At 38.6% G+C, this 24,020-nt stretch overlaps 2 protein-coding genes across 2 annotated transcripts in view; one reads left to right on the forward strand and one right to left on the reverse strand.

The window, feature by feature from the left end:
* Window positions 1-24,020, forward strand: part of LOC114317346 (uncharacterized) — a 231,032-nt gene that overhangs the window by 82,421 nt on the left and 124,591 nt on the right. The gene's annotated exons all lie outside the window — the stretch shown is intronic.
* LOC114323212 (disease resistance protein RPM1-like) lies at window positions 113-3,318 on the reverse strand. The gene has a single exon (XM_028270759.2). The coding sequence runs from the start codon at window positions 3,055-3,057 to the stop codon at window positions 259-261; it is 2,799 nt and encodes a 932-aa protein (XP_028126560.2). The 5' UTR covers window positions 3,058-3,318; the 3' UTR covers window positions 113-258.

Raw genomic sequence — 24,020 nt, forward strand, 5'->3', positions numbered from 1 at the left:
TAAAAACCTCACCAAACAAACCCTAAGATTACAATCCCAATTTAAAAACTTGTGAAGTTACCAACTCTCTAGGATCAAAATTAGGAAAGCTCCCGATCTTCTGAAAAAAATGGAAAGGAGAAGAAAAAAAAGTCAAAAATTTGATATCAATATGAATACAAGAAGTCAAGTACCAAGAGCACATGAAAATAAATAAATACATAATACGCATTCTAAATATAGTGGTTTCCAATATGGTTAGAGCTATCTCCTCTCTCGCTATAGATAATTTCCTTGCATAGAGCCAGACATTGTGTCCCCAATCCAAACTTCTGGAATGTGTGCAATTTTCCAATAATTCCCACCTTCTAAGTTTATGTCCAGGCTTAAACTCAATCCATACGACATATCAACAAAATAAAGAGATTTAAGGTTGGTTAGATGTTCAATGCCATAGGGTAACTCCTCTACCAATTTACAATCACAGATAAATAACTCTTCAAGATGAGGCATCGAGCCAGCCTCCACTTTCACCCATCTCAATCTTTTTAATCCAGCAAGTCCTAATCTCACAAGTCTTTGAAATCCACCAGCCTTGAAACACAATTCTTTCCCTTCATATGTCCGACGAAGTTGAAGTTCAACCAAATTGGGCAAACCTTGAAGGGATTCTAGTGGATCAACATCCTTCAACTTACTCCATGCTAAAATTACTCTTACCAAGCTGTGCAATGAAGGTATCCAATGCGGTACCTTATGTAATCTTCCTACTAGGTAGAGCGTTCGAAGAAGTTGAGGAGTTGAAGAAAGAGAATCTAGATCAATGATCTCGTCTTCTTCTGCTGCACGAACAACCAATGAGCGAAGGTTACTAAGCTTCTCAAGGGACGAGCATAACACCCTCCCATCTTCATTTCTCAGTTTTTCAATGCGTAATTTCCTCAGTTGAGTCAACTTCCCTACCTCTCCTAGTAAAATGGTTCCATTATCATGGTTTGTTTCAATAGAACAAAGTTTCTGTAAGGATGACAAACTTCCTATTTCCGTCGGGGCTTTGAATCCACAATGGTGTTGAAAACAAATGGAAGGAACAAGATCTTGTTTGTAGCGATACAACAAGATATGGCGAAGTTGTTGGAGCTTGAGGATATCATCAGGCAACTCAGTGACATACGTATCTTTAAGGTCCAATGTTTCCAGGTTTTGGAGCTTTCCAATCGACTTCGGAATTACTTTTACATTGGTTCCCCTCAAACTTAAATACCTGAGTTGAATTAGTTTCAAAACTTCATTTGGGAATGTCTCCAACAAGGCACCTTCCAAGTCTAGCACGGTTAGCAACTGTAGACCATCATTTGATGATGCGAGCATGGAGAACTTGGACATTGAATCTGTTGCATTGAACAAAAGCAAAGAATGAAGTCGAGTGAAACACTTGCTTTGTTGTGTATTTTCCAAATGATTGTGGATTGATAAGCGCCGCACCTTTTCGGGCCACACTCTTCTTTGTTCACCAGCTATTGTCACAATGTTTTGGTCTTCTGACTTGGAAACAATAATTTCATGCCAGAGGTCATGGATGCGATATTTTTTGATCCTTCCATCTGATCTCATCTCTGCCACTTGAACTAAGCTTCTATTGATTAGCTCATTGAGGTAGCCCTCAGCAACTTCTTCTACCGTCATTCCTGCTTTCATTTCTACAAATCCTTCTGCCACCCATAATCGAATCAATCTCCAATGGTCAATGAAACAGTCCTCTGGAAAAACACTAAGATAGAGAAAGCAAAACTTCAGATAATAGGGTAAATCAAGGTAACTGAGGGACAATATTTTCTTCATGCTTAGGAGTCTGTCATTTCCTTCTAGTTCTGCACCAAAGCTGCGGTAGATCTTATTCCACTCATCCACACTGCTCTTATCCTTTGTTGATAAAAGACCACTAATTGCCACAATTGCAAGCGGCAATCCCTCGCATCTATTCAAGATGGCTTTTGAAAGTCTTTCCAAGTGTGAAGGGCATGAATTCTCCATAAATGTTTTCCTGCAAAACAATGTCCAGGATTCTTCGGGAGGCAAGGGCTGAAGATTATAGACATCACCATAATATTCTGTACTAGTGATAGAAGCTAAATTTGCATTTCTGGTTGTCAGCACTACACGACTCCCACAATTGCCAATGGGAAACACATATCTAAAAGATTGCCAGGCATGAATATCCCATACATCATCGAAAACAAGCACATACCTCTTTTGTTGCAGGAAAGCATTAATTATCCCTTTCAAGCTATTGGTATCCATGCTGTCCGTCCCTTGTGGGACTGGTTGCTTGATTTCTTCAAAAAGTTGTTTGATGATGCCTTTTAGGAGCACCTCAATCTTGTAGGATTCAGAAACAGTGATCCAAACATGGCTCTGGAAATGATTCTTCACAACTGCATCATCAAAGACCTTTTTAACGAGTGTTGTTTTGCCCAATCCGCCCATTCCTGATACGGAAAACACCTTGAGTCTGGGGTCTTCATACACCAACCACCTAATTAGTTGCGATTTGGGCTTGTCGATGCCCACAAGCTCAGATTCATGGAGTAGAAGGGCATCGCCACGATAATCATGGCATGCTGTGCTAAGACCAGTAGACCTTGAGCTTGAACCCTGCTCTAACATACCATATCTTTCATGGTATCTTTGATGTCCCTTCGAAATATCGATGACTCTGGCCTTCATTCTTTGAACTTCCGAAGCAATTTGGTGACGAGCTTTTAAAGTTTTAATAAAGCAAGAAACCTTACGAAGAAAACTGCGAAATCCAGCGCCATGACGATGTCCGAGGCGAAGCATGAACAACTCAAGAACATCTCCAATGTCGTAGGCAGCTTCTCGGACTTGCTTGACCCATACTTTGAGTTCGGGGTTGTTCTCTTCCATAGCATCGGCAACTCTGAGGAAAGCTGTCATGCGCTCAAATTCATCTCTGATGTATTGGATCTCATCTCGAACTCCAGTCAACAAATTGGCCTCTTGTTGGAGGAAGGGTGTGAAGTTGGCTAGTAGATGGAACACTGCACTCTCAGCCATTTTTTTTTAAAATGCGTTTTGTTGCAGAGGAGTAGCCTTTGGTTGGTTGGGTTTGAAGGGAGGAGGAAGATGAGAAAATAATAATGGGGGTCTAAACTGTGAACTGAGTTTGTGATTAAAGGTGAGTAGTGAGTTTGAAAATTGGGGATTTGTAATGCTGAAATTCAATTGGGGGTTTCAGTGATCCAGGTGGGGGGCATTTACTCGTTTTGATGTGTGAAATCGCATTTTTCTTCCTGTTGAATTTGTTTTTGCGGTTCACATGGAGCCGTCTTGCTTGACCAAATAAAAATTGAAAGAGACAAGCGTGGGGGGTGTTGTTTCTGGCCCCACTTGGTACCCAATCAAAATTCAAGTAATATCACAACTTAATGGAAAATTCAATTGTATGCAATTTTTTATTACAATTTTTGTCTTTGATTATAATTTATTATGTTATTAGTTATGATATATTATGATATTAATTATGTTATTATTTTAATTATAATTAAAAAAATTATTTAATTATACATAATGTAATATTTGATTATAGTTATTTTTTTTAATTATTCTATTAATTATGTTATTATTTTAATTATAATTAAAAAAATTATTTAATTATACATAATGTAATATTTGATTATAGTTATTTTTTTTAATTATTCTATCAATTGAACAGAATATTTGGTAATTTATTTAAAGAGTTTTTGATGCAGCACATGTAATAGTTATTGAATTTTGGATAAATTACACTGACACTCCATGAGGTTTATATTTATTACAGTACCCTCCTCACCTTTTGAAAATTACATTTCCCTTCTTAAGGTTTAAAGTTTCATTACAGATTCCCCCCTCAGCAATTTAATTTTTTTAAATACCAATTTTGCCCTTACTGGGTAAATTACATTGACACCTCTCACATTTTTGAAATTACAATTCCCTCCCTAAGGTTTAAAGTAGCATTACCAATTGCCCCATCGGTTAGTATTAGTTGGAAAAAAAAATTAATTGGGAAAAAAATTATTTGAAAAAAAAATTTATTAGTAAAATTTCTAAATTTCTGTTTAAAAACCAATGTAAACTCATTTTTTGAATTTACGTTTTTTTTCTCAAATTTACAAACTGAGACAAAAATTATAAACTAAAAAAAATTATCAAACAAATTTTTTTTATGATAGTTTTTAAAATTTTTGTAAATATAAATTGAAAAATGAAAACGAAATGGTTACCAAACAGGCTTCAGATGGTAAAAATATCGTAAAATTAACAAATAATTAAATAAGTTACCAACATAAGAAATGACTTATCAAAAGATTCTTAGGCTATGTATGGTTTGATTTTTAAAATTTTTTTTTAAAAATAAAAAATTAATTTGGTTAAAAATAAAAATAAAAAATAATTATTATTTTTATATAATTTTTATCTTTCGAGTGGTTAGAAATAATTTTTTTACAAATTAAATTAAATAGTCATACGTATGTATATAACCTGCCCAAAAGTTAAAATGATAATTATTTTTTATTTCTTAACCAAATTAATTTTTAATTTTTAAATTTTTTTCTAAAAATCAAACCATACATAACCTAAGAATCTTTTGATAAATCATTTCTTACGTTGATAACTTATTTAATTATTTGTTAATTTTACGACATTTTTACTATCTAAGACCTGTTTGATAACCATTTCGTTTTCAATTTTCAATTTATGTTTACAAAAATTTTAAAAACTGTCATTAAAACTTGTTTGATAATTTTGTTGGTTTATAAATTGTTGTCTTAGTTTGCAAATTTGAGGAAAAAACGTAAATTCAAAAAATGAGTTTTACGTTAGTTTTTAAACAGAAATTTAAAAATTTTACTAACAATTTTCAATTAATTTTTCGAGGAGGCAATTGGTAATGCTACTTTAAACCTTAGGGAGGGGATGGTAATTTCAAAAATGTGAGAGGTGTCAATGTAATTTAACCAGTGAGGGCAAAATTGGTATTTAAAAAAATTAAATTGCTGGGGGGTATTTGTAATGAAACTTTAAACCTTAGAGAAGGAGATATAATTTCCAAAAGGTAAGGGAGAAACTATAATAAATATAAACCTCAAGGAGTATCATTGTAATTTACCCTTGAACTTTTAATTATATTTGAATACTGAGTTGACTCCTAGTTGTTTTATTATTAGTTAATGGTGACATAGTATTGTACTGAATTTAAACTCCCACGTGTGTGGTACTCGCTAAATATCTCTTGGTTGCCAAAAAGAAAGAAAACAAATTGTATAAAGAAAATATTATATATATTCTTATTTTTTTATTTGACGGGAAATGTCTTTTGTTTTAAATAATTGGCATATTTCTTATTGTTCAGTTGAATAAATAAGGAGTAAGTAAAATATGTTTTTAAGAAAACTATTTTTGGTCATAGTCACTGTTGGCTACATATTTTGTAAAAGCCAGTTACAGTTCGACACGTGGCAGAGTAAGGGTAATAAAGGAAGGTTATTCAAGCCTTCAGTCCTGATCGTACACGTGGCAATAAATATTGGTTCTCACATGATCTGAGTAACACTAGATCAACAACGGGATGCAAGATGACGTGGCTTCAACGGTTACTCATATTCAAATTCAAATACAAGAGGGAAGCCTAACTGCAAATGGTGGCATGATGGAGCTACTTCTAAGGCAACATGATCAGCGATCATGGAGGAGCAGTTCGACGGTTCGAAGAGCAGTTCGAAGGTCATCTTTGACAAGTATAAATAGCAGAGAGACCCCCAGAAAAGAGGAGGACTCAGATCATACAAATCAGTCATTTACTTCATATATTTTCTTTTCCAGTCTTTTACATTTCCAGTCTTTAAATACCTGTTCTTTAAATACCTGCACTTTAAATACCCGCACTGCACTTCGATTCATAGGAGTAGCTTCAAGTAGATTCAAGTAGATTGCTGTTGTAAACCTCTCTGAGGCTGAGTTCGGACCATTGTAAGTGTTCATTTTTATGAAATACTTCAATTGTTCTTCATATTACTATTATTTCTCTTAATTTCTCCTAAGTCAAGCCACCAGTAAAAGTCCTCTTCATTGAGGCTGAAAAGAACTAAAACACAATCGTCTGATAATTGGTTGGCAATCACAATTTCTGTAAGGACTGATTGATCCTTGCTGGCACGCTCACATTCACAAAAATACCCTTCGAAAAGCCAAAAAGCCAACATATATTTTTGGCACGCCCAGTGGGACCTAATTAAAAATGGCTAGAAGAAGACGACAAGGAGAAAATGAACGCTTGGAAGAAGGCGTGGAAGGAGAGGTAGAAATACCAAATCTAGAGGATAATGTGGTAACACATCCTGTGGAAACTCTTATATTGTCGGAACCTATGGTTGAACAGACCAGTACTTCTGGACAAGAACCATATGTTCATATTATTGGACGAAACCAAGGGATTGGACCATCCACTGTGCCATTTACTCAACCAACAAATCCATGGGATGGTTTAGTAGATGCCATGGGACAACAATTAATGAACACAATGGAAAGGTGGGCAACATCCTTTTTGGATCGAATGAATAACCACCAACCAACAAACACAAGACACACGGAGGAAGTTGTAAATGTCCCCCAACAAAGATTGGCTAGAGAAAAACAGCCTATACACGTTAATGGACATTCTAATGGTCAAATTAGTACCCAAAACCTTGAAAGACCATCACCTCAGTCTTGGTATGAACCCATTTCAAGGCCTATAGCAGGCCAAAATGCCTCAGTACTTAATAATGAAGCCACACAAGTTGGTGGACCTGGCCAAGTACAAGAAACTGGCATAAAAATGGTTATAAATCCTATGTTCGAAGCCATACCTGGCACAAGGGGGTACACTAATCCTTTATTCGAATTTACACCCGGGGGGTTGGAGGGTTTTCCTACAAATGGCAGAGACACAACACCTGTTCCAGCACCTTTTGCAGGTCCTTTCGCGGGTCATGCTCAAAGGGATTACCCATACCCTCAACAGCAACCTGCACCACAAGGACAACCAGCCCCAAATTTACCACCTTATGGACCTAGAGGACCACAAGCACAAGTTTGTCCACCAAATCCTGTGTTTGCCCCTCCAGTAGTGGTTCAGCAGGCACCAAATATGGTCCCTAGAGACCAGATTGCTGATATTGTTAGGGAGATATGTGGACCAATGGCTCGGGGGGTCCAGACTCCTATATACAGAAAACCATACCCAGAATGGGTAGATAGGGTACATGAATACCCAAGAGGATTCAGAATACCAGATTTTACCCTATTTTATGGAACTGGAAATCAGTCAACTGTAGAGCATATTGCTAGATTTGCTGCTCAATGCGGTGAATTCACTAATCATGATTATATAAAACTGAGATTATTTCCAAATTCTCTGACTGGAGGAGCATTCGTATGGTACATCAACCTTACACCTGGGTCCATTCAAAATTGGCAACAGATGGAAGAGGCATTCCATGCCCAATTCTTCCAATCAGAGCCAGAAGTTTCCATGGCAGACTTGGCTAGATTGAGTCAAAGGCTTGAGGAAAAGGCTACTCAGTTTATTGCCAGATTTAAAAGGGCTCGGAATAAATGTAGAGTCATTCTCCCAGAGCCAGAGTTTGTAAGATTGGCTCAAAACGGTTTAGAGTTCAGGCTTCGAAAGAAGTTTGATTCAATTGAGTTCAGGGATTTGGTCGAATTAACCTATAAGGTGTCTAGATATGAAGCATTATTAGAAGAAGAACAAGATCGAAATAATGCCTCGTATAAGACATATTATAGAGATCCCAATTATGAAATCGATGCAGCAGAGATTGTGGGCAAAGAACCTGTAATTTGTGAAGCATTGATTCATAAAGACACCACCATCGACCAGCAGTTTAAAAAGAAAGATTTCCACAGAAAGTATTCTTTCGATCTGGCAAAAGCAGATGACATTTTTGACCATCTGCTTGCAGCCAATTTCCTTAAGTTACCAAAGGGAGTAAAACTGCCATCTCCAGATGAGCTTAAAGGAAAAATATATTGTAAATGGCATAACTCTTGGTCTCACTCGACTAAAAACTGCATTGTTTTTCGAGACAGGATCCAGGAGCAGATTCGAAAAGGAAGTCTGAAATTCCCAACCAAAACAGAAAAGATCATGGGGATTGATAGTAACCCGTTTCCAGAAGTTGGAGAAGGCACAGCTAATGTGGTTATACCAAACTTCCAGAATCTATCTCTGCAGGAGTTGGAAGAGGTCAACGTGGAAATGCATACTGCTAACCAGACAACTGCTAAGAAGGAGACTAGAAACCCACCAGCTATTGGACAAGGTTTCTCACATCAGAAGGAGCAATCTGACGAAGAAGCACTAGATGACAATTCCTTGGAAGCAGCTGTAATGCAGAGGATGTGTCCCAGGTGCAGACTGAGTCATAAATGGTTGAGGGGACTTCCAGTTGATGGAAAGCAATACTACAGAGATGTTCAAAGACATTCTAAGCCAACCAATGCTTACAACAAAAGGCCGTATCCGGGTAGTGATAGGCAGCGACCATCAATGGTTGAACCTGCAGTGGACAGAATGCATGCTAAAGGCAAGAGGTCCTTGTATGAGTCTAGACCACCTAACTACTACAGAGTAGAAACCAACCATTTTGAAAGAAGATTGGGGAAGAGTTCAGGTTACGGGATTAAAGCCAGGGATTGGCCTCCTAGACTAACCTCACGTAGAACTGAAATTGGCCACTTTCATCAAAGGCCAGAAACAGACTCGAGACATGAAGTCAAGAACAAGCATCTGCCTTCACAGCTAGCTTCGAAGGCGGTTTCGAAGGTGGAAAGAAACAGTTCCACATCTGGATCAGTAAGTTTGTGGGTGCCTGGAGTCCCAGACTGGTTTGTAATGCAAAACAAACCTAGGGAAGTGCTTGCTTATGGAGATGTTGTAAACCAAGGCAGGATGATCAAGCCTCCTATGGTGGGTCCGAATAACTGGGTACTGCTTAAACACCCAAAGACGAGGGAACCAGACATGGTCCCAGTCATCTCAAGATCACAGAGGAGAAAAATTCAGCGCAGGTACATCCAGTACCAGAAAGATCTGAAGGAAAGTGGAGAAAATTCTTCACCAGTCAAAACGGAAGGAAGGAAGAACCCAAAGTCAGACCATGCTCCAAAACCGGTTCCACAGAGCAAAGTGGTTTGCAGCCGAGAACAATTGGCTAAGGTTCATGCCGAACTAGCAGCCAGAGAGAAGGCTAGTTTAGCTGGATTGGAGAAGGCTCTGATGGAGAGTGACAGTGAGACAGAAGAAGAGATTGGCACAAGCCAAAAGAAAGAAATGATGGAAGAAGAGATGTTCAAAGCCTTCATGGCTGAACAAACATTTCTGACTAAAGAGCCAGTTGAGAAAGATCCTTCGAAGGGATCAGTTAGCAATGAAATACCAGAATGCACCATGCAGGAAGTTTCTGAGGAAGTCGATCAAAGTGACCAAGAGGGGAAACAGGTACAGCCAGGCTCGTTTCCCCCAGTATCAGTAAACATGGTACACATACTACCACAGGAATTCCAAGCTGGAGATGAGAATCAAGAGGGGCAGGAAGCTGATCCAGTTCAGATCTCTAGTGAAGACTCACAAGCAAGTATGGTGCAAGATAATTTCGAAATGGTTACCCCGATGGAAGATGAATATGAGAGCGAGGAAGTGGTAAGCATCAACCTATCGTATCCATTCGAGTATCCCTCGAATTCCATGACACAACATGTTAAGCCTTTGTACATCAAGGCTTTCTTCGATGGGATACAATTGAATCGAGTCCTAATAGACAATGGGGCAGCAGTAAACTTGTTGCCAAAATCTTCTTTGAAGAAACTAGGGAAAAGGAATCCAAGGTTGATCCCAACCAGCACAACCATCGCTGGTTTTGCTGGAGATAAGCAAATGGCTCAGGGGATTCTACCCATTAATTTAAGTGTGGGAACCAGGGATTGCATGACAACATTCTTCATAATCGACAGTAATGCTAAATATAATGCTTTACTTGGAAGGGATTGGATCCACACTAACAAATGTGTGCCTTCTTCCTTGCATCAGAAAATCATGATGGCTTTGGGCAATGGAGAGACAGAGGAAATCGATGCAGATCCTCAACCCTTCATAGCCTGTGCAGACTTCGCGGAGGCTAAATTGTATATTGAGGGAGTGACACCGCTCAGTATACTGATGAAAGATGACAGTTCAGCCGAAGTGACGGCTGATGAGGAAGTGACACACTTGAAGCACTTAGTCCAAGAAAGTGCTGATGAAGAGGTCGTTCTAAAGGATGACAATGATGCCTGGTTATAGGCAAAGAAGTGAAAAGCAAGAGGCCACATCCTTGGCTCTGATTAAATTCTCAACATTGGATGTAGAAGCTATAGTCCAGAGAGTACAGGAGCAAGAAAGGGAGGCCACAATACTTGGTTGCAAGCAGAAACAGCAACAGGTCAGAATTTTGACCCTTGGGAAATATTGTGCATTGGACATTGAGATAAAAGTCCAGGAGATACAGGAGGAGGATGCCTTATGGACAGATTTTGTCTATGAGGAGGAGGGCAAGGATGTTGAACTAAAGAACCTAGGAGCAGAACAAAGCAAGAGGGCTACTTCGAAGGTTGAAGGAATCAAGGAAGAAGCTTTGGTAAGTCCTCAGGCACAAGACCCTTTAGAAGAAGTAAATCTAGGGGAAGGTTCTGTACAACAGCCCACTTATATAAGTGCTTGTTTGAATGCTCTGGACAGAAACCAGCTATTGGTTGTTCTGAAGAAATACAAAGATTGCTTTGCATGGTCTTATAATGAACTACCAGGATTGGATAGGTCATTAGTGGAACATAGGCTCCCCGTGAAGCCTAATTTCAAGCCTTACAAGCAGAAACCAAGGAGGATGAGTCCAGAAGTAATTCAGAAGGTCAAGGAAGAGATCCTTAGACTCCTCAAGGCAGGTTTTATTAGAACAGCCAGGTATGTCGAGTGGCTATCTAATATTGTGCCTGTAGTCAAGAAGAATGTCAAAATGAGGGTATGTATCGATTTCAGAAACTTAAATCTGGCAACTCCCAAAGATGAGTACCCTATGCCTATAGTGGACTTGCTGGTAGACAGTTCAGCAGGTCACCAAGTCTTGTCAATGATGGATGGACATTCCGGCTATAACCAAATCTGCATTGCAGAGGAAGATATCCACAAGACAGCATTCAGATGTCCTGGGAATATTGGCACCTTTGAATGGGTTAAAATGCCATTTGGTCTAAAGAATGCTGGAGCTACATATCAAAGAGCCATGAACACTATCTTTCATGACCTCATTGGAGGGTATTTGGAATGTTATATTGATGACATTGTGGTTAAATCCCAGTCCATGGAAGAGCACTTGTTTCACTTAGAAGCAGCCTTTGAAAGAATGAGAAGGTTCAAATTAAAGCTCAACCCTCTTAAATGTGCCTTTGGCGTATCATCTGGAAACTTCTTGGGTTATGTGGTACACAAGAAAGGAATACAGATTGACCAGAACAAAGCCAAAGCCATCATTGCAGCCAGGCCTCCATCAAGTAAGAAAGAATTGCAGAAGTTCCTTGGACAGGTTAACTTTCTTCGAAGGTTTATTTCTAACACTGCAAGAAAAACTAAAGTATTTTCTTCCTTGTTAAGGCTGAAAGCTGAAGAAGAATTCGTGTGGTCAGCAGAGCATCAAATTGCTTTCGAAGGTATCAATGCCTACTTGGCTAACCCTCCAGTGCTGATGCCACCAAAGGGGAACAAGCCCTTGAAGTTGTACATAGCTGCAGCAGAGGATTCATTGGGAGCTTTCTTAGCCCAAGACAACGAAGAAGGCAAGGAGCAAGCTATTTATTACCTTAGTAGGTTTTTAAATTCTTTTGAATGTAAATATTCAGCTGTTGAGAAGCTATGTCTTGCTTTGTATTTTGCTGCAATAAAATTAAGATATTATCTTTTGCCTACAACTGTCTTGGTAATTGCAACCACAGATTTGGTTAAATATATGTTATCTAGACCAATGTTGAGGGGAAGAATTGGCAAGTGGATACTTGCCTTGTCAGAATTTCATCTAGAATATGTCCCTCAAAGGGTAGTAAAAGGGCAGGTTTTAGCCAATTTTTTGACAGACCATCCATCTTACACAGAGAACCAGGAGATAATGGAGCTTAGTATGGCTAATGTTGAGCCATGGCAGATGTGGTTTGATGGGTCGAAAGCCAATGGTTTAATTGGAATTGGTGTTGTAATAAGATCTCCACAAGGGGTAGAAACCACACATGGTTTCAGAGTAGATGAAGCTATCTGTTCCAATAATCAGGCTGAATATGAAGCCTTAATTGCGGGACTAGAGATTCTTATTGGATTACAAGTACATGCAGTTGACATTTTTGGAGATTCTCAATTGGTGGTTAACCAAGTGAAATGAATTTTCAAGTGTCAAAGCATAAGTATCCTGCCATATTATGTTGTTGCATTACATTTGCTTTCTCAGTTTCAAATAGCAAATGTAACCCATGTTCCAAGATTCTTGAACAATAGAGCCAATGATGTGGCTCAGAAAGCTTCGAACTTCAAGAGAAGGGATAATACCCAAAGGGACATAAGCCAAACAACATATCAGAGATTAATACAACCTTTGAATAAAAGGAATGTGATCTTGGAAGTCAATCATAATGACTTACAAGAACAAGATTGGAGGCATCCAATAATGCAGTACTTGGCTGGTCCATCTTCGAAGGCCAGTAGAAAAGTGAAATTGCAGTCTATGCAATATATGATATATGGTAATGCTCTCTACAAAAGGGGGGGAGATGGCTTATTGTTAGAATGTCTAGGCCCGAAAGAAGCATTAACAGCCATGGCTGAGGTTCATGAAGGCATCTGTGGTGCTCATCAACCTGGTGTAAAAATGAGGTGGTTGCTTCGAAGGCATTCCTATTATTGGCCAACCATCCTTAAAGACTGCATAGAATATGCAAAGGGGTGTCAGGCATGTCAAAAACATGGTACAATAAGGCACGTGCCCATAACTGACCTACATGCAGTAGTGAAGCCTTGGCCATTCAGAGGGTGGGCCATGGATATGATGGGAAAAATACACCCACCTTCTTCGAAACATCATTGTTTCATTTTAGTGGCCACTGACTACTTCACTAAATGGGTCGAAGCTAAGCCATACAAGGCTGTAGACCAAACAAAGGTTATTGGTTTTATTAAAGATTTGATCCATAGATTTGGCATCTCGCAAACCATAACAGTTGATAATGGAACTGTGTTTGATGGGAAGATGGTGAAGTCTTTTGTGGCAGAATTTGGAATTAGTCTTGTTAATTCCACACCCTATTATGCACAAGCTAATGGTCAAGCTGAGTCATCCAATAAGTCCTTGAAAAAAGGAATACAAAAGGTTGTGGATGACAATCCCAGGGATTGGCATAACCTATTATTGGATGTTCTGTGGGCATATAGAACCTCACCGAGGTCAAGCACAGGAGTCACTCCCTATGCCTTGGTGTATGGACATGATGCAGTCTTACTAGTAGAGATTAATGTTAAATCTTTGAGAGTAAGATGTCAAGATCAATTGAATCCCGAACAATACCATCAAAGTATGCGCTTAGAATTAGAAGGCATAGATGAAGCCAGAATTTTGGCATTAAATAGCATTCTTTTCCAAAAGAAGAAAGCAGCCAAGAATTATAATAAGAAAGTCAAACACATTGGCTTTGATGAAGGTGATTTGGTATGGAAGACAATACTCCCAATTGGGATTAAAAGCCATAAGTTTGGTAAATGGTCACCTAACTGGGAAGGACCATATCAAATTCATAGGGTTCTGCCTTTTGGAGCATACCATTTAAGAAATTTGAATGGTTATGTACATCCCAAAAAGATTAATGGCAGATATTTAAAACCTTATTTTCGAACCATTTGGGAAACACAAGGGATAGAGTAAACACCATATGCAAAAACACAAGCTTGCTCAAATGATATACAAAATATTGTGCTTTCATAAAGAATCAAGTACAGTGTGCCATAAATTGGCCCAAAAATCATTACAATGCTTTAATTGTTTTTGTACAATAGCTTTCCTATTGCTAAGGGAAGGAAATAATTGAATAGCTATAGCCATGTCTTCTTTTCGATCAGCCAGCCCTTGATTGGTGATGTGCAGTTTCTTATCAGTTCGAACCAAGGCTTGGTTTACTGCGGCTAACTCCTCTTCAAGCTGAGCTTTCTTCTCCAGAAGATGGACTCGAAAGTGGGAGGCAAAAGAGTGTTGTTCTTTCAGAGTTGATACTTCAGTATGCACTTGAGAAACAAAACTCTGGTCCTTAGCCAGCTTCTCATCCGCAGTCTTAGCAGCATGGCAAATGTTGAGATAAAAATCAATAGTAGCTGCAGCCTGAGATAGATGACTTGAGACACTCATGGCAGACTGCTCAGCAATGTTACAGCATTGAAGGAACCCATTCCTGATGATAGGCCTTTGTAGAGCCTCGAAGGGGATCCTTGAATAAGAAGCCAACAGTTGCAAGCATGTGTCCAAATCTACTGAAGGTGCAAAAGGCTTGTTGCTGGAGGAAGGAGAACTCTTGAAGATCTCCAGTAGGGAGTCAGCCAAGGCTAATGGCTCAGCTTCAGCAGTAGAGGTGGGAGAGGTAGAAGGTATGTCAAAGAGACTAGCTAGTCTTCCTTCAAAAATGTCTACCTCATCCCTTGACATGAAGGGCATAGAGAGTGTTGTGGTGGAAGACACAAAGGGCTGCATGGGGATGGGAGAAACGGATGGAGCATCTTTAGCAGCCTCTATGGTCTTGGCCACCAGCAAATCAAGTGAAGAGGGGCTGAAAGTGGGCATTGGTGATGAGCCATGAATTGAAGAGCTACCAGTGTCCTCTGTGGAAGAATCAACTGCCACTGGGACTGGAGCAGCAGTTGGAGTTTCTGTAAAAGACGGAAAAAGAGCAAGGCTCGAAGGAAAAGTAGACTGAGGTAGGTCACGAGCCAAAAAAGGGAGGTATGGCTTTAATCCAAGAAAAGGAGATGCAGGAATACTGGGACTTAAGGAAGGTACGTCAAATATAGGCTTTGGAAGTGGAAGTACGATTCGAACAACTCTGACATTCTGCATTTGATCAACCTCAACCGAAATTGAGGAAGGCCTTATTGGAAAGGTGAGTGCAGTAGTTGTCACTGCAAAAGGAAGAAATGCAGAACAATGTTAAACTTTGATACCGCAAGCTGACAAAGTAAAAAACAGCAGAGGTATGAAAGAAATTACTTGTTTCAGAGGCACTGGTATTGATGGGAGAACTGCGGAGAGAATAGTATCCAGCAGTCTGTTGTTTTCTGGCTAGTTCCCTTTGCAATGCATCAGCAGCAGCAACTCTCTCTCTTAAAATTTGTTGCTGCCGTCTTTTCTCAGCCCTTTCAAAGACGACTATGGCTTTGGAATGTTCTTGTTCCACGGCCTTGGCAGCTGCCTCATGAAGGGGATTTTCAATCAAGGCAGTAGTTGAAGCAGTCATTTTTCTTCTCTTTCCTATGGCTTGGGCGATTGTCTCAGAATCAGAATCTTCAGTAAAATCAGAAGGAGAAACAGTAATTTTTCTTCTCCTTTTCCTTCGAATTGGTGTCCTTCGCTCCTCCATTGTCTTCTCGACCTCTTTAGGTTCGAGTCCAGACTCTTCAAAACTGAGCTCCTCCTCTACCTTTCTAGCGGCCGTCTCCTCTTGAGCCAATTGAGGTACTCTTTTGTTTCTTTTCAAGGGAGACTCCTTTTCTTGATCTTCTTCTTCTTCTATCTCCGGAAGCTCAGTTTTTTCCTTTTCTAGCTCAAGGAGTCTCTTCTTCTTTTGTTGTTGACCACCTTCATAGAAAAAGGATTAGAGATAAGATAGCTAGCATTATGTGGAGAGGTTAGAAAAAAAAAAAAAAAAAAAAGAAAAGGGGTACATACTTCGGGTGACTCTGGGAGGAATTGAAGCAGCAGAAGTAAACTGAGTTGTAGCAGGTATTGTAATTGGAACAGTGGAAGAAATGACAGTCTCAGCTTCCTTGAGCTTGGGCACATCCAGCACCTCCAATAGGTTTTGAGGGGGGATAGCCAAATAAACCTCCATGTTACTCACCCACCAATTTTGATATCTCTTCAATTCAGTACCTTGAGGAGAGAAAGGGGTGAACTCAAAACTGGCCAAATCATCCATAAACTTGAAGGTTGCCTCTTCCAACCTTGATTTTCGAACCTTCAAATCTCTCTTAGTAAGGCTCAGATTGGTGTTGCTACAGAGAGGGATTGGGACCCCTTGTGTGAGACCAAATTGTCTAGCAAATTGAGCAGGATAATAAGGCTCAGCTATGCATTTATAGGCTCTGGGGTTGGTGGTCCCAATAAACAGTTCTCTAGGGATCAGTAGGGAAGCCCACATATCTTTGTGAATAGGCAAGGCACAGAGCCTGTCATTGAGGAAATGGCTCAACCAGGCTGGACCTATGCTAGCTTCGAAGGGACGGTAATGGTGATCAGGTAGAGCAGCTGGTAGTTGATGAAAGAAGGAGAAATAAAAGGCAAAAGTAGCTGGATAAAGTGAAGCATTGGCTAGTTTTATGCCATGAGTAAGAGAGTGTAGCCCAGAAAATTTAAGACATTTGGATTGTAGTTCAGTAAAATAGGCAAAGAGCCAAAGCTGAAGGATCCAAAATGGTCCCCCTTGATTAGTATCTAAGGGTTTCTCACAAAAGAGGGAACAAACTCTATATACATGACCCAGAATGTATGGGGCTAAGGCTACTCTTTTCTGCAAAACCAAGGCTTTGGCTAGAGGAGCAAATTCAGGCATGATTCTTTGGGAAGAGGTGCAGAAAAGAAATTTGCAAAGCCAATATAATAAAAAGGAAAAGAATTCCCTATCAGTTATTGGACCCACTCTTTTGTTCTCGGCTCTAACAAAATCACTGTAAGATGAATTAAGAGAGGGGAGGGAGAAAGGGACCGTTAAGTCAGGGAAATCTGGGGTAATGGGTGTACCAATAGGGGATACTCCTAGAAGATGACAAATGTCAAGGACAGTGGGAGCCATCATCCCACACCTAAATTGAAAGAAATTGAAAATAGGGTTCCAAAAACATAAAGCATCAGGGATTAGAAAAGGGTCTTCTGAGATAGTTACCCTAGATAGTCGAAGAGCATCAAGAAGGCAGAGTTCTTGAAGGTCCAGTGTCCTAGCAGGGACAACCCGGTCGTACCATTCTTGCCACTCTGGTCTCATCGTGGGCCAGCATCGGTGAGGACGATTGACTTTCCAACCTTTCCAGTCGAGACCACCCTCGTACAGAAGACATTGATTCTCCAAACGAGGATACAGGGCGGGAAGCTCAGAAGGAATCTCCTTGAAAATGGGCCCAAGCACGTACTCTCGCTGCACATGGCGACGAGGGATAAAGATACGCCCGTCGATGGCACTTTTCTCATCACCCTTGTATTTCTCACATTCAGCATCAATAAGCCGTTTCAAAGCCACAGATGAGCTTACGCGCTCTATGGTCGGAACTTTTGACGAGGAAGAAGCAATTGATAGTGAGTTTTCTTTTGGAAAAATATAGAAGGGAGTAGAGAGAAATGGAAATCTGAAGGGGGTTTAAATGCGTAAGCAATTCCGGGGCACAGAGTAAAAAGGTTTTAAATAACTTTTGTGTTCGGGAATATATCTCGTAAGTCGTTAAGTACTAAAACGTGCGGATACAAGGAATTTCTTTCAACATCGATAATTTCTGGAGGGAAAAGCACATTGATGCCAGCTTCGAAGCCAAATTTTGGCGCTAAAATTTCAAACAACAGCGGCTTCGAAATGCAAAAGCCGACTTCGAAGCATACTACATGCTTAAAAACGTTTGAATGCTCAAAATATTGGTCTACTTCAAACAGTCCAAAGACCTGTTCGAAGGTTATCAGTCAAAGTGACAACATTCGAAGCAAACCTTAGGACTCTTTAAGGAAGAGGGGCACTGCTCGAAACATCCAAAACCAATCATTGGTTTCTATATGTGCAAGAAGGAATTGCCATAGGTTGCCCTTCGAAGCCAAAGAGATCAGTTTAAAATTGATTGGCTATATCAACCATGACCATATATTGGTTACAGCTAGTGTTGAAGAGTAAAGTTGTTGAAATCGAAGCACTAAGATAATATCTGCCAGAATTGTCAATTTTACTCCATAAATTGGAATAAGACATGTTGGTGCTTTTAGTACTTCATTAAACAATTGACTCGAAGAATGAGATTGTTTAATTCGAAGTTATGAGTTAGCTTTTAAAGATAAAAGGAAACAGAGTCAAACGGTGTTAAATACAGAAAGACTTTGTTTATACTAAAGCCAAGATGATTACATTAAGTAACCCTATCTGGGTACAAATTCAAGTTCATAAAAATAAGGAATAGAATAAATAACAAGGTCATGAAATTTTGTCCAGCAATGGTCAATAAATTTCTGTTCTTTCTTTATTATTTCTTCTATTTCTTCTAAAGTTGGTTGCATAAGCTGATGAGCTCTCACTTCATGATAGAGTTCTTCAGCCTTTGTTTCGAAAGCCTCTTCCCTCGATTTTTGTTCCAATTCATCTATAACCAAATCATCCCAGTACGCAGAATCTTTATTCTTGAAGTCGTCAAATTCTTCGATGAAGTTTTCTGCTTCATACTGGGCCTGAATTCGCAGAGACGAAAGTTGGTCTAAAGATTGCATAGTGACCATGGAATTCCGATGCCAATAAAGGAGCACTGGAAGTTGGTCCAAAAACAAATGAAGCTCTGCTTGGGCGAGAGGGTTGAGGACATAACCCCTAGTCAGGACATCACAAGCCCATCGAAAGTTCTCAAGAGGAATGTCATCCTCAAGAACATTGAAGGGCAGGTGGGAGAAAGCTGCGAGCAAAAGTTGAGCTTGTTTTCGCTCGGCTGGAGAAGGGGGTGACGGAGGTTGGTAAGGTGAAAAAACTTTGTCCATTGGAAGGGCAAGCCTTAGTTTCTCCGTCTAGGACAAAGTAGGAGGAGGAGATGGAGTGGATGGTTCTACTTCAAACAGTGAAGAAGAAGGTGTAGATGCTTCAGCTTCAAAGGATGGAGAAGAAGGTGTGGATGCTTCTATTATGGGAGATGGCGCGGGAGCGGAAGGAACAAAGGCATTAATATAAGCAAGCCAGTCAGAAGAGCAGATCTTCGCCTTCTTGGCTAAGAATGATGGGTTGTACCCTTGTGCTTCTTCTGAGCGCCGGATAGCAGGCATTATCTTCGTAGGCATAGAAGATGTATACCAAGCCACAAGCAAGTTCTCCTCCAAGCTACGACGTTGGTCAATAGGCACATAAGGATAGACCACCGAACTTCGAGCGTAGGAAGGAAATTCCAAAGGGTCAGTGAATTCAACGAAATGGTGATTGGTTCGCTCCCTCAAATCATAAGTCTCAGGTGTTGACCAGTCGGTCCAGCCAGAGGCTCCTGGAGATGAAGAAGTTGTAGCCTCATCCCATGCAGAATTTTTTCCTAAATCCATGGCTGCAAATTGCTGAATCGAGGGATCGAAAGCGGCTTGTTCAAAATACAAGGAAGAATCAGGAGAAGAATTTCTTGTATCTATGGCTGTAGTTTGTCGAATCGAAGTCTTAAGGGCAATGTATTCGTGGTCCAAAGGATGATAATTCGCGAAGGCATCCATAACCTGAATATAGGAAGGTGGATAAAGGTGGCTAATGAATGCGTGGAGGTTCTTTCGAGGAGGATCAACATTACCCAATGACTCTTCGTATGCTTGATCAGTAGAAAGGGGAGTTGGTTTAGCCATGGTCTGTTCGAATACTAAGGTGTTGGGATATCCAATAGAATTAGAAGGGAATTAATGCAAATAATCATCAAATAGGTGACGGTTATGTTTCCTGGAGATGAATTCCATACACGATCCAAAAGCGCGGGAAAAGCTTCTTGGTCCACTAATGTCACCAAGTATTGGATATATTAGTGCGGGGGGTAATGTTGGCTACATATTTTGTAAAAGCCAGTTACAGTTCGACACGTGGCAGAGTAAGGGTAATAAAGGAAGGTTATTCAAGCCTTCAGTCCTGATCGTACACGTGGCAATAAATATTGGTTCTCACATGATCTGAGTAACACTAGATCAACAACGGGATGCAAGATGACGTGGCTTCAACGGTTACTCATATTCAAATTCAAATACAAGAGGGAAGCCTAACTGCAAATGGTGGCATGATGGAGCTACTTCTAAGGCAACATGATCAGCGATCATGGAGGAGCAGTTCGACGGTTCGAAGAGCAGTTCGAAGGTCATCTTTGACAAGTATAAATAGCAGAGAGACCCCCAGAAAAGAGGAGGACTCAGATCATACAAATCAGTCATTTACTTCATATATTTTCTTTTCCAGTCTTTTACATTTCCAGTCTTTAAATACCTGTTCTTTAAATACCTGCACTTTAAATACCCGCACTGCACTTCGATTCATAGGAGTAGCTTCAAGTAGATTCAAGTAGATTGCTGTTGTAAACCTCTCTGAGGCTGAGTTCGGACCATTGTAAGTGTTCATTTTTATGAAATACTTCAATTGTTCTTCATATTACTATTATTTCTCTTAATTTCTCCTAAGTCAAGCCACCAGTAAAAGTCCTCTTCATTGAGGCTGAAAAGAACTAAAACACAATCGTCTGATAATTGGTTGGCAATCACAATTTCTGTAAGGACTGATTGATCCTTGCTGGCACGCTCACATTCACAAAAATACCCTTCGAAAAGCCAAAAAGCCAACAGTCACCAAAATAATTTGTCACTAAAGATTTGGTAAGTCAATTTTTAGAAATTCACTTTCAACCTGGCTATTCTAACACATTGAACTTTTCAAAAGTGAAAGGGTAGATTTTTATTGGTTTCTACCCATAGGGTAATTTTTTTTTTTTTTCAAGTGTCAATCAAATACTGAAAAATAAAGTTTTTTGTGTGTGTGTGTGTGTGTACAAAATCAATTTACATAAAGAATATTTACAAACTTGTTCAACAGTTTTTACATGTAAATCTATGTTAAGAGATGACTGTAAAATTTTGATTTTATAAATTTCTTTAATTGGTACCTTTGGGATATTCCAACTTAAATCGATTTTTAAATATTGAAATTCATGTTCTTTTTTGTTTATTATTGTATTCGGTATGAGAGCTAAGGTTATAGATCTAGAACTGACTGAAGAGTTACTTCTGAATAATCGACTCATGGTTCTAAATTCTATAAATGATATCAGAGCCAAGTTGTGGTCATGCTAATTGATTAGTTGTTCTGTTTATATCTTCTTTATTCTATTTCTATAAATTGTTTCACATCTTCTTTATTCTTCCCAACTTGTCACTGATTTTCCACTCTGCTAGTAGCCACCCACTTTTCGTCTCACATCCAGTGTAAGTCCTTAGGATAGGCTGTAGAAGGATATAAGGGTTCCCAGAAAGGGTATGAGCGAACACATAGTATGTGAAAATATGATAAGTCATCAAAGAATTTAGATTGTCTTGAAACCATTTATAGAATTTAGAACCATGAGTCGATTATTCAGAAGTAACTCTTCAGTCAGCTCTAGATTTACAACCTTAGCTCCCATATCGGATACAGTAATAAATGAAGAAGAACATGAATTTCAAGATTTAAAAATCGATTTAAGTTGGAATATCCCAAAAATACCAATTAAAGAAATTTATAAAATTAGTTTTTTAAAGTCATCTTTTAACATAGATTTACATGTAAAAACTGTTGAACAAATTTATGCTTTAACAAAAATCCAAGAAACATGTCAATTATTAACTAAAGAATCAATCAAAAACCATCTATCCACTGGTCATAATTTTATTCATATAGGCTTAATTCTAGTAGTAGTCAAACCATTAATGACTTAATGACGTAATTCTTCTGTTTTGTTATGTTTACGAGATGCTTGATTTATCAATTATTATGATAGTTTAACGGGTATGATGGAATCAGGTCTTCATAAAGGTCCAATCCATTTTAATTGTTTTCTTGATTTTACTTTAAGTCTCCGAGATCCTCACATATTAAAAGCTTTAACATTAAATACCTAAATTTCTGGTGCATTTACTAATATGCTTGGCGGTGCACATTCTATTGGTTTAATATATCGTATCTATTATAAATATATAAAGAACAAATGTTCATGCCTTAGTTAAGAGTCCGAAAGACAAAAACTTACTCATACAAGGTAGTACTAATGAAACAAATATTGAAGTCCCTACAACTATTTGTTGGAAAGAAGTAACTCTTCCTGATAGTTGGGTTACAGTCAATGAAAATTATTCTCACCCATACCAATCTAGTAGTAATGATGTCCAACAAATTCAACAATATGATGATGGTTCAGTCCACATTTGTTTTAATCGCCTAGCTTGTAGTCAATTCTCTCGTCATAGTACCTTCAGTATCCCCACTGATGACAATGAAATTTTTAGTACTCCTTTATTTACTCGAAGAGACAAAAAAACTTCACATTAGTCAACCTTCGCACACTAATGAAAGTAAGTTAAAAGGCATAGATAATTCTTCTACATCTCAGATTAGTAAACCCGTTCATTCAACACAAACACATCTCCATGATGAAGATACCACATCTTAAGATTCACCCACTCAAACTGATTTTGAAGTCATTCCTCCTGTTAATCCTCAATTATTAATCATCAGTAAACCATTTACGCCCAATCTTAATAAACTCCATGTTGAATTTAAGTTTAAAGATAATAAATTAAACCGACACACTTGTAAGACTAATTATAATTAATGAGCAACAACAATCCAAAATCACTAGGAAATGGTGTAAATTTATGCATGAATTAGGTACTGAAGTCAATTTCTTTGATTATCTGGAAAATTATTATCAAAAAATAAATACTATTACAAAAACCAAATGGAAAACTTCCACGAATACTACAGTTTCTTCTATTCATCCTTCTTTAGAAACTTTCCTCATTGAACATAAAGGATCAACCATCAATGCTTCTTCTTTTAAAATACTTGGTGGTGAATTTTGAATTAAAAAAGTTATTGAACAAAATAATTATTCAAATCAATGTTTAAAAACTATTGGTAAACAGTTAGATAAAATTGAGAGTACTTTTGATGATTATTCAAATAGCCATACCTCTACTAGTAAAACTCTGCAAAAACCACTTATTAACCTTCCCAACACTAGGAATAGATTAAGTTTAGTCACCCATGATACTAATACAGTTGAGGCCATTGAATAATTATTTACCAAATTATCTACCCCTTCCAAGGAAAAATGAATCACTGTATTAACTCAACAACTATATTTAAATATTGACTCTGAATCAGACGTATTTACAGCTACTAAACATGAAATTAGTCAATTAGAACAACAATTTCAAAATAATAATCTCAATCGACTAGTACATCCAAAAGTTAACCCTACTATTACTAAAATTGGTACACCCGACCGACACCACCTGATCTTCAATTTGAAGAAACTAATATCACTAATCAATTTTCTGTTTCTGCTAAAAAATTGTATGAATGGAATATTGATGGACTTAGTGAAAATCAAATTGTTCAAAAATTAAATCACACATCTATGGTAGCAAATAGCTATCGTAGTTATTATCCTGATTACACCCAACTTGAGTTTGTCTCTCTACTTACCTCTAGTTTTACTGGAATGCTTAAATCTTGGTGGGACAAATATCTCACTAATGATATGCGCGAAACTATTCAACATGCCATCCAAGTAGATGAAAATGAATTCCTTATCTTTGATGAAGAAATAGGCATGAGTAAACCCAACAGAATTAATACTTTAATATTTACTATAATTAAACATTTTATCGGTACCTACTAATGTTCATTCACGAATCCGTGATCAACTTAGTAAT

The sequence above is a fragment of the Camellia sinensis genome, chromosome 7 (assembly GCF_055761805.1).
Source record: "Camellia sinensis isolate YWXY chromosome 7, ASM5576180v1, whole genome shotgun sequence".
NCBI lineage: Eukaryota > Viridiplantae > Streptophyta > Magnoliopsida > Ericales > Theaceae > Camellia > Camellia sinensis.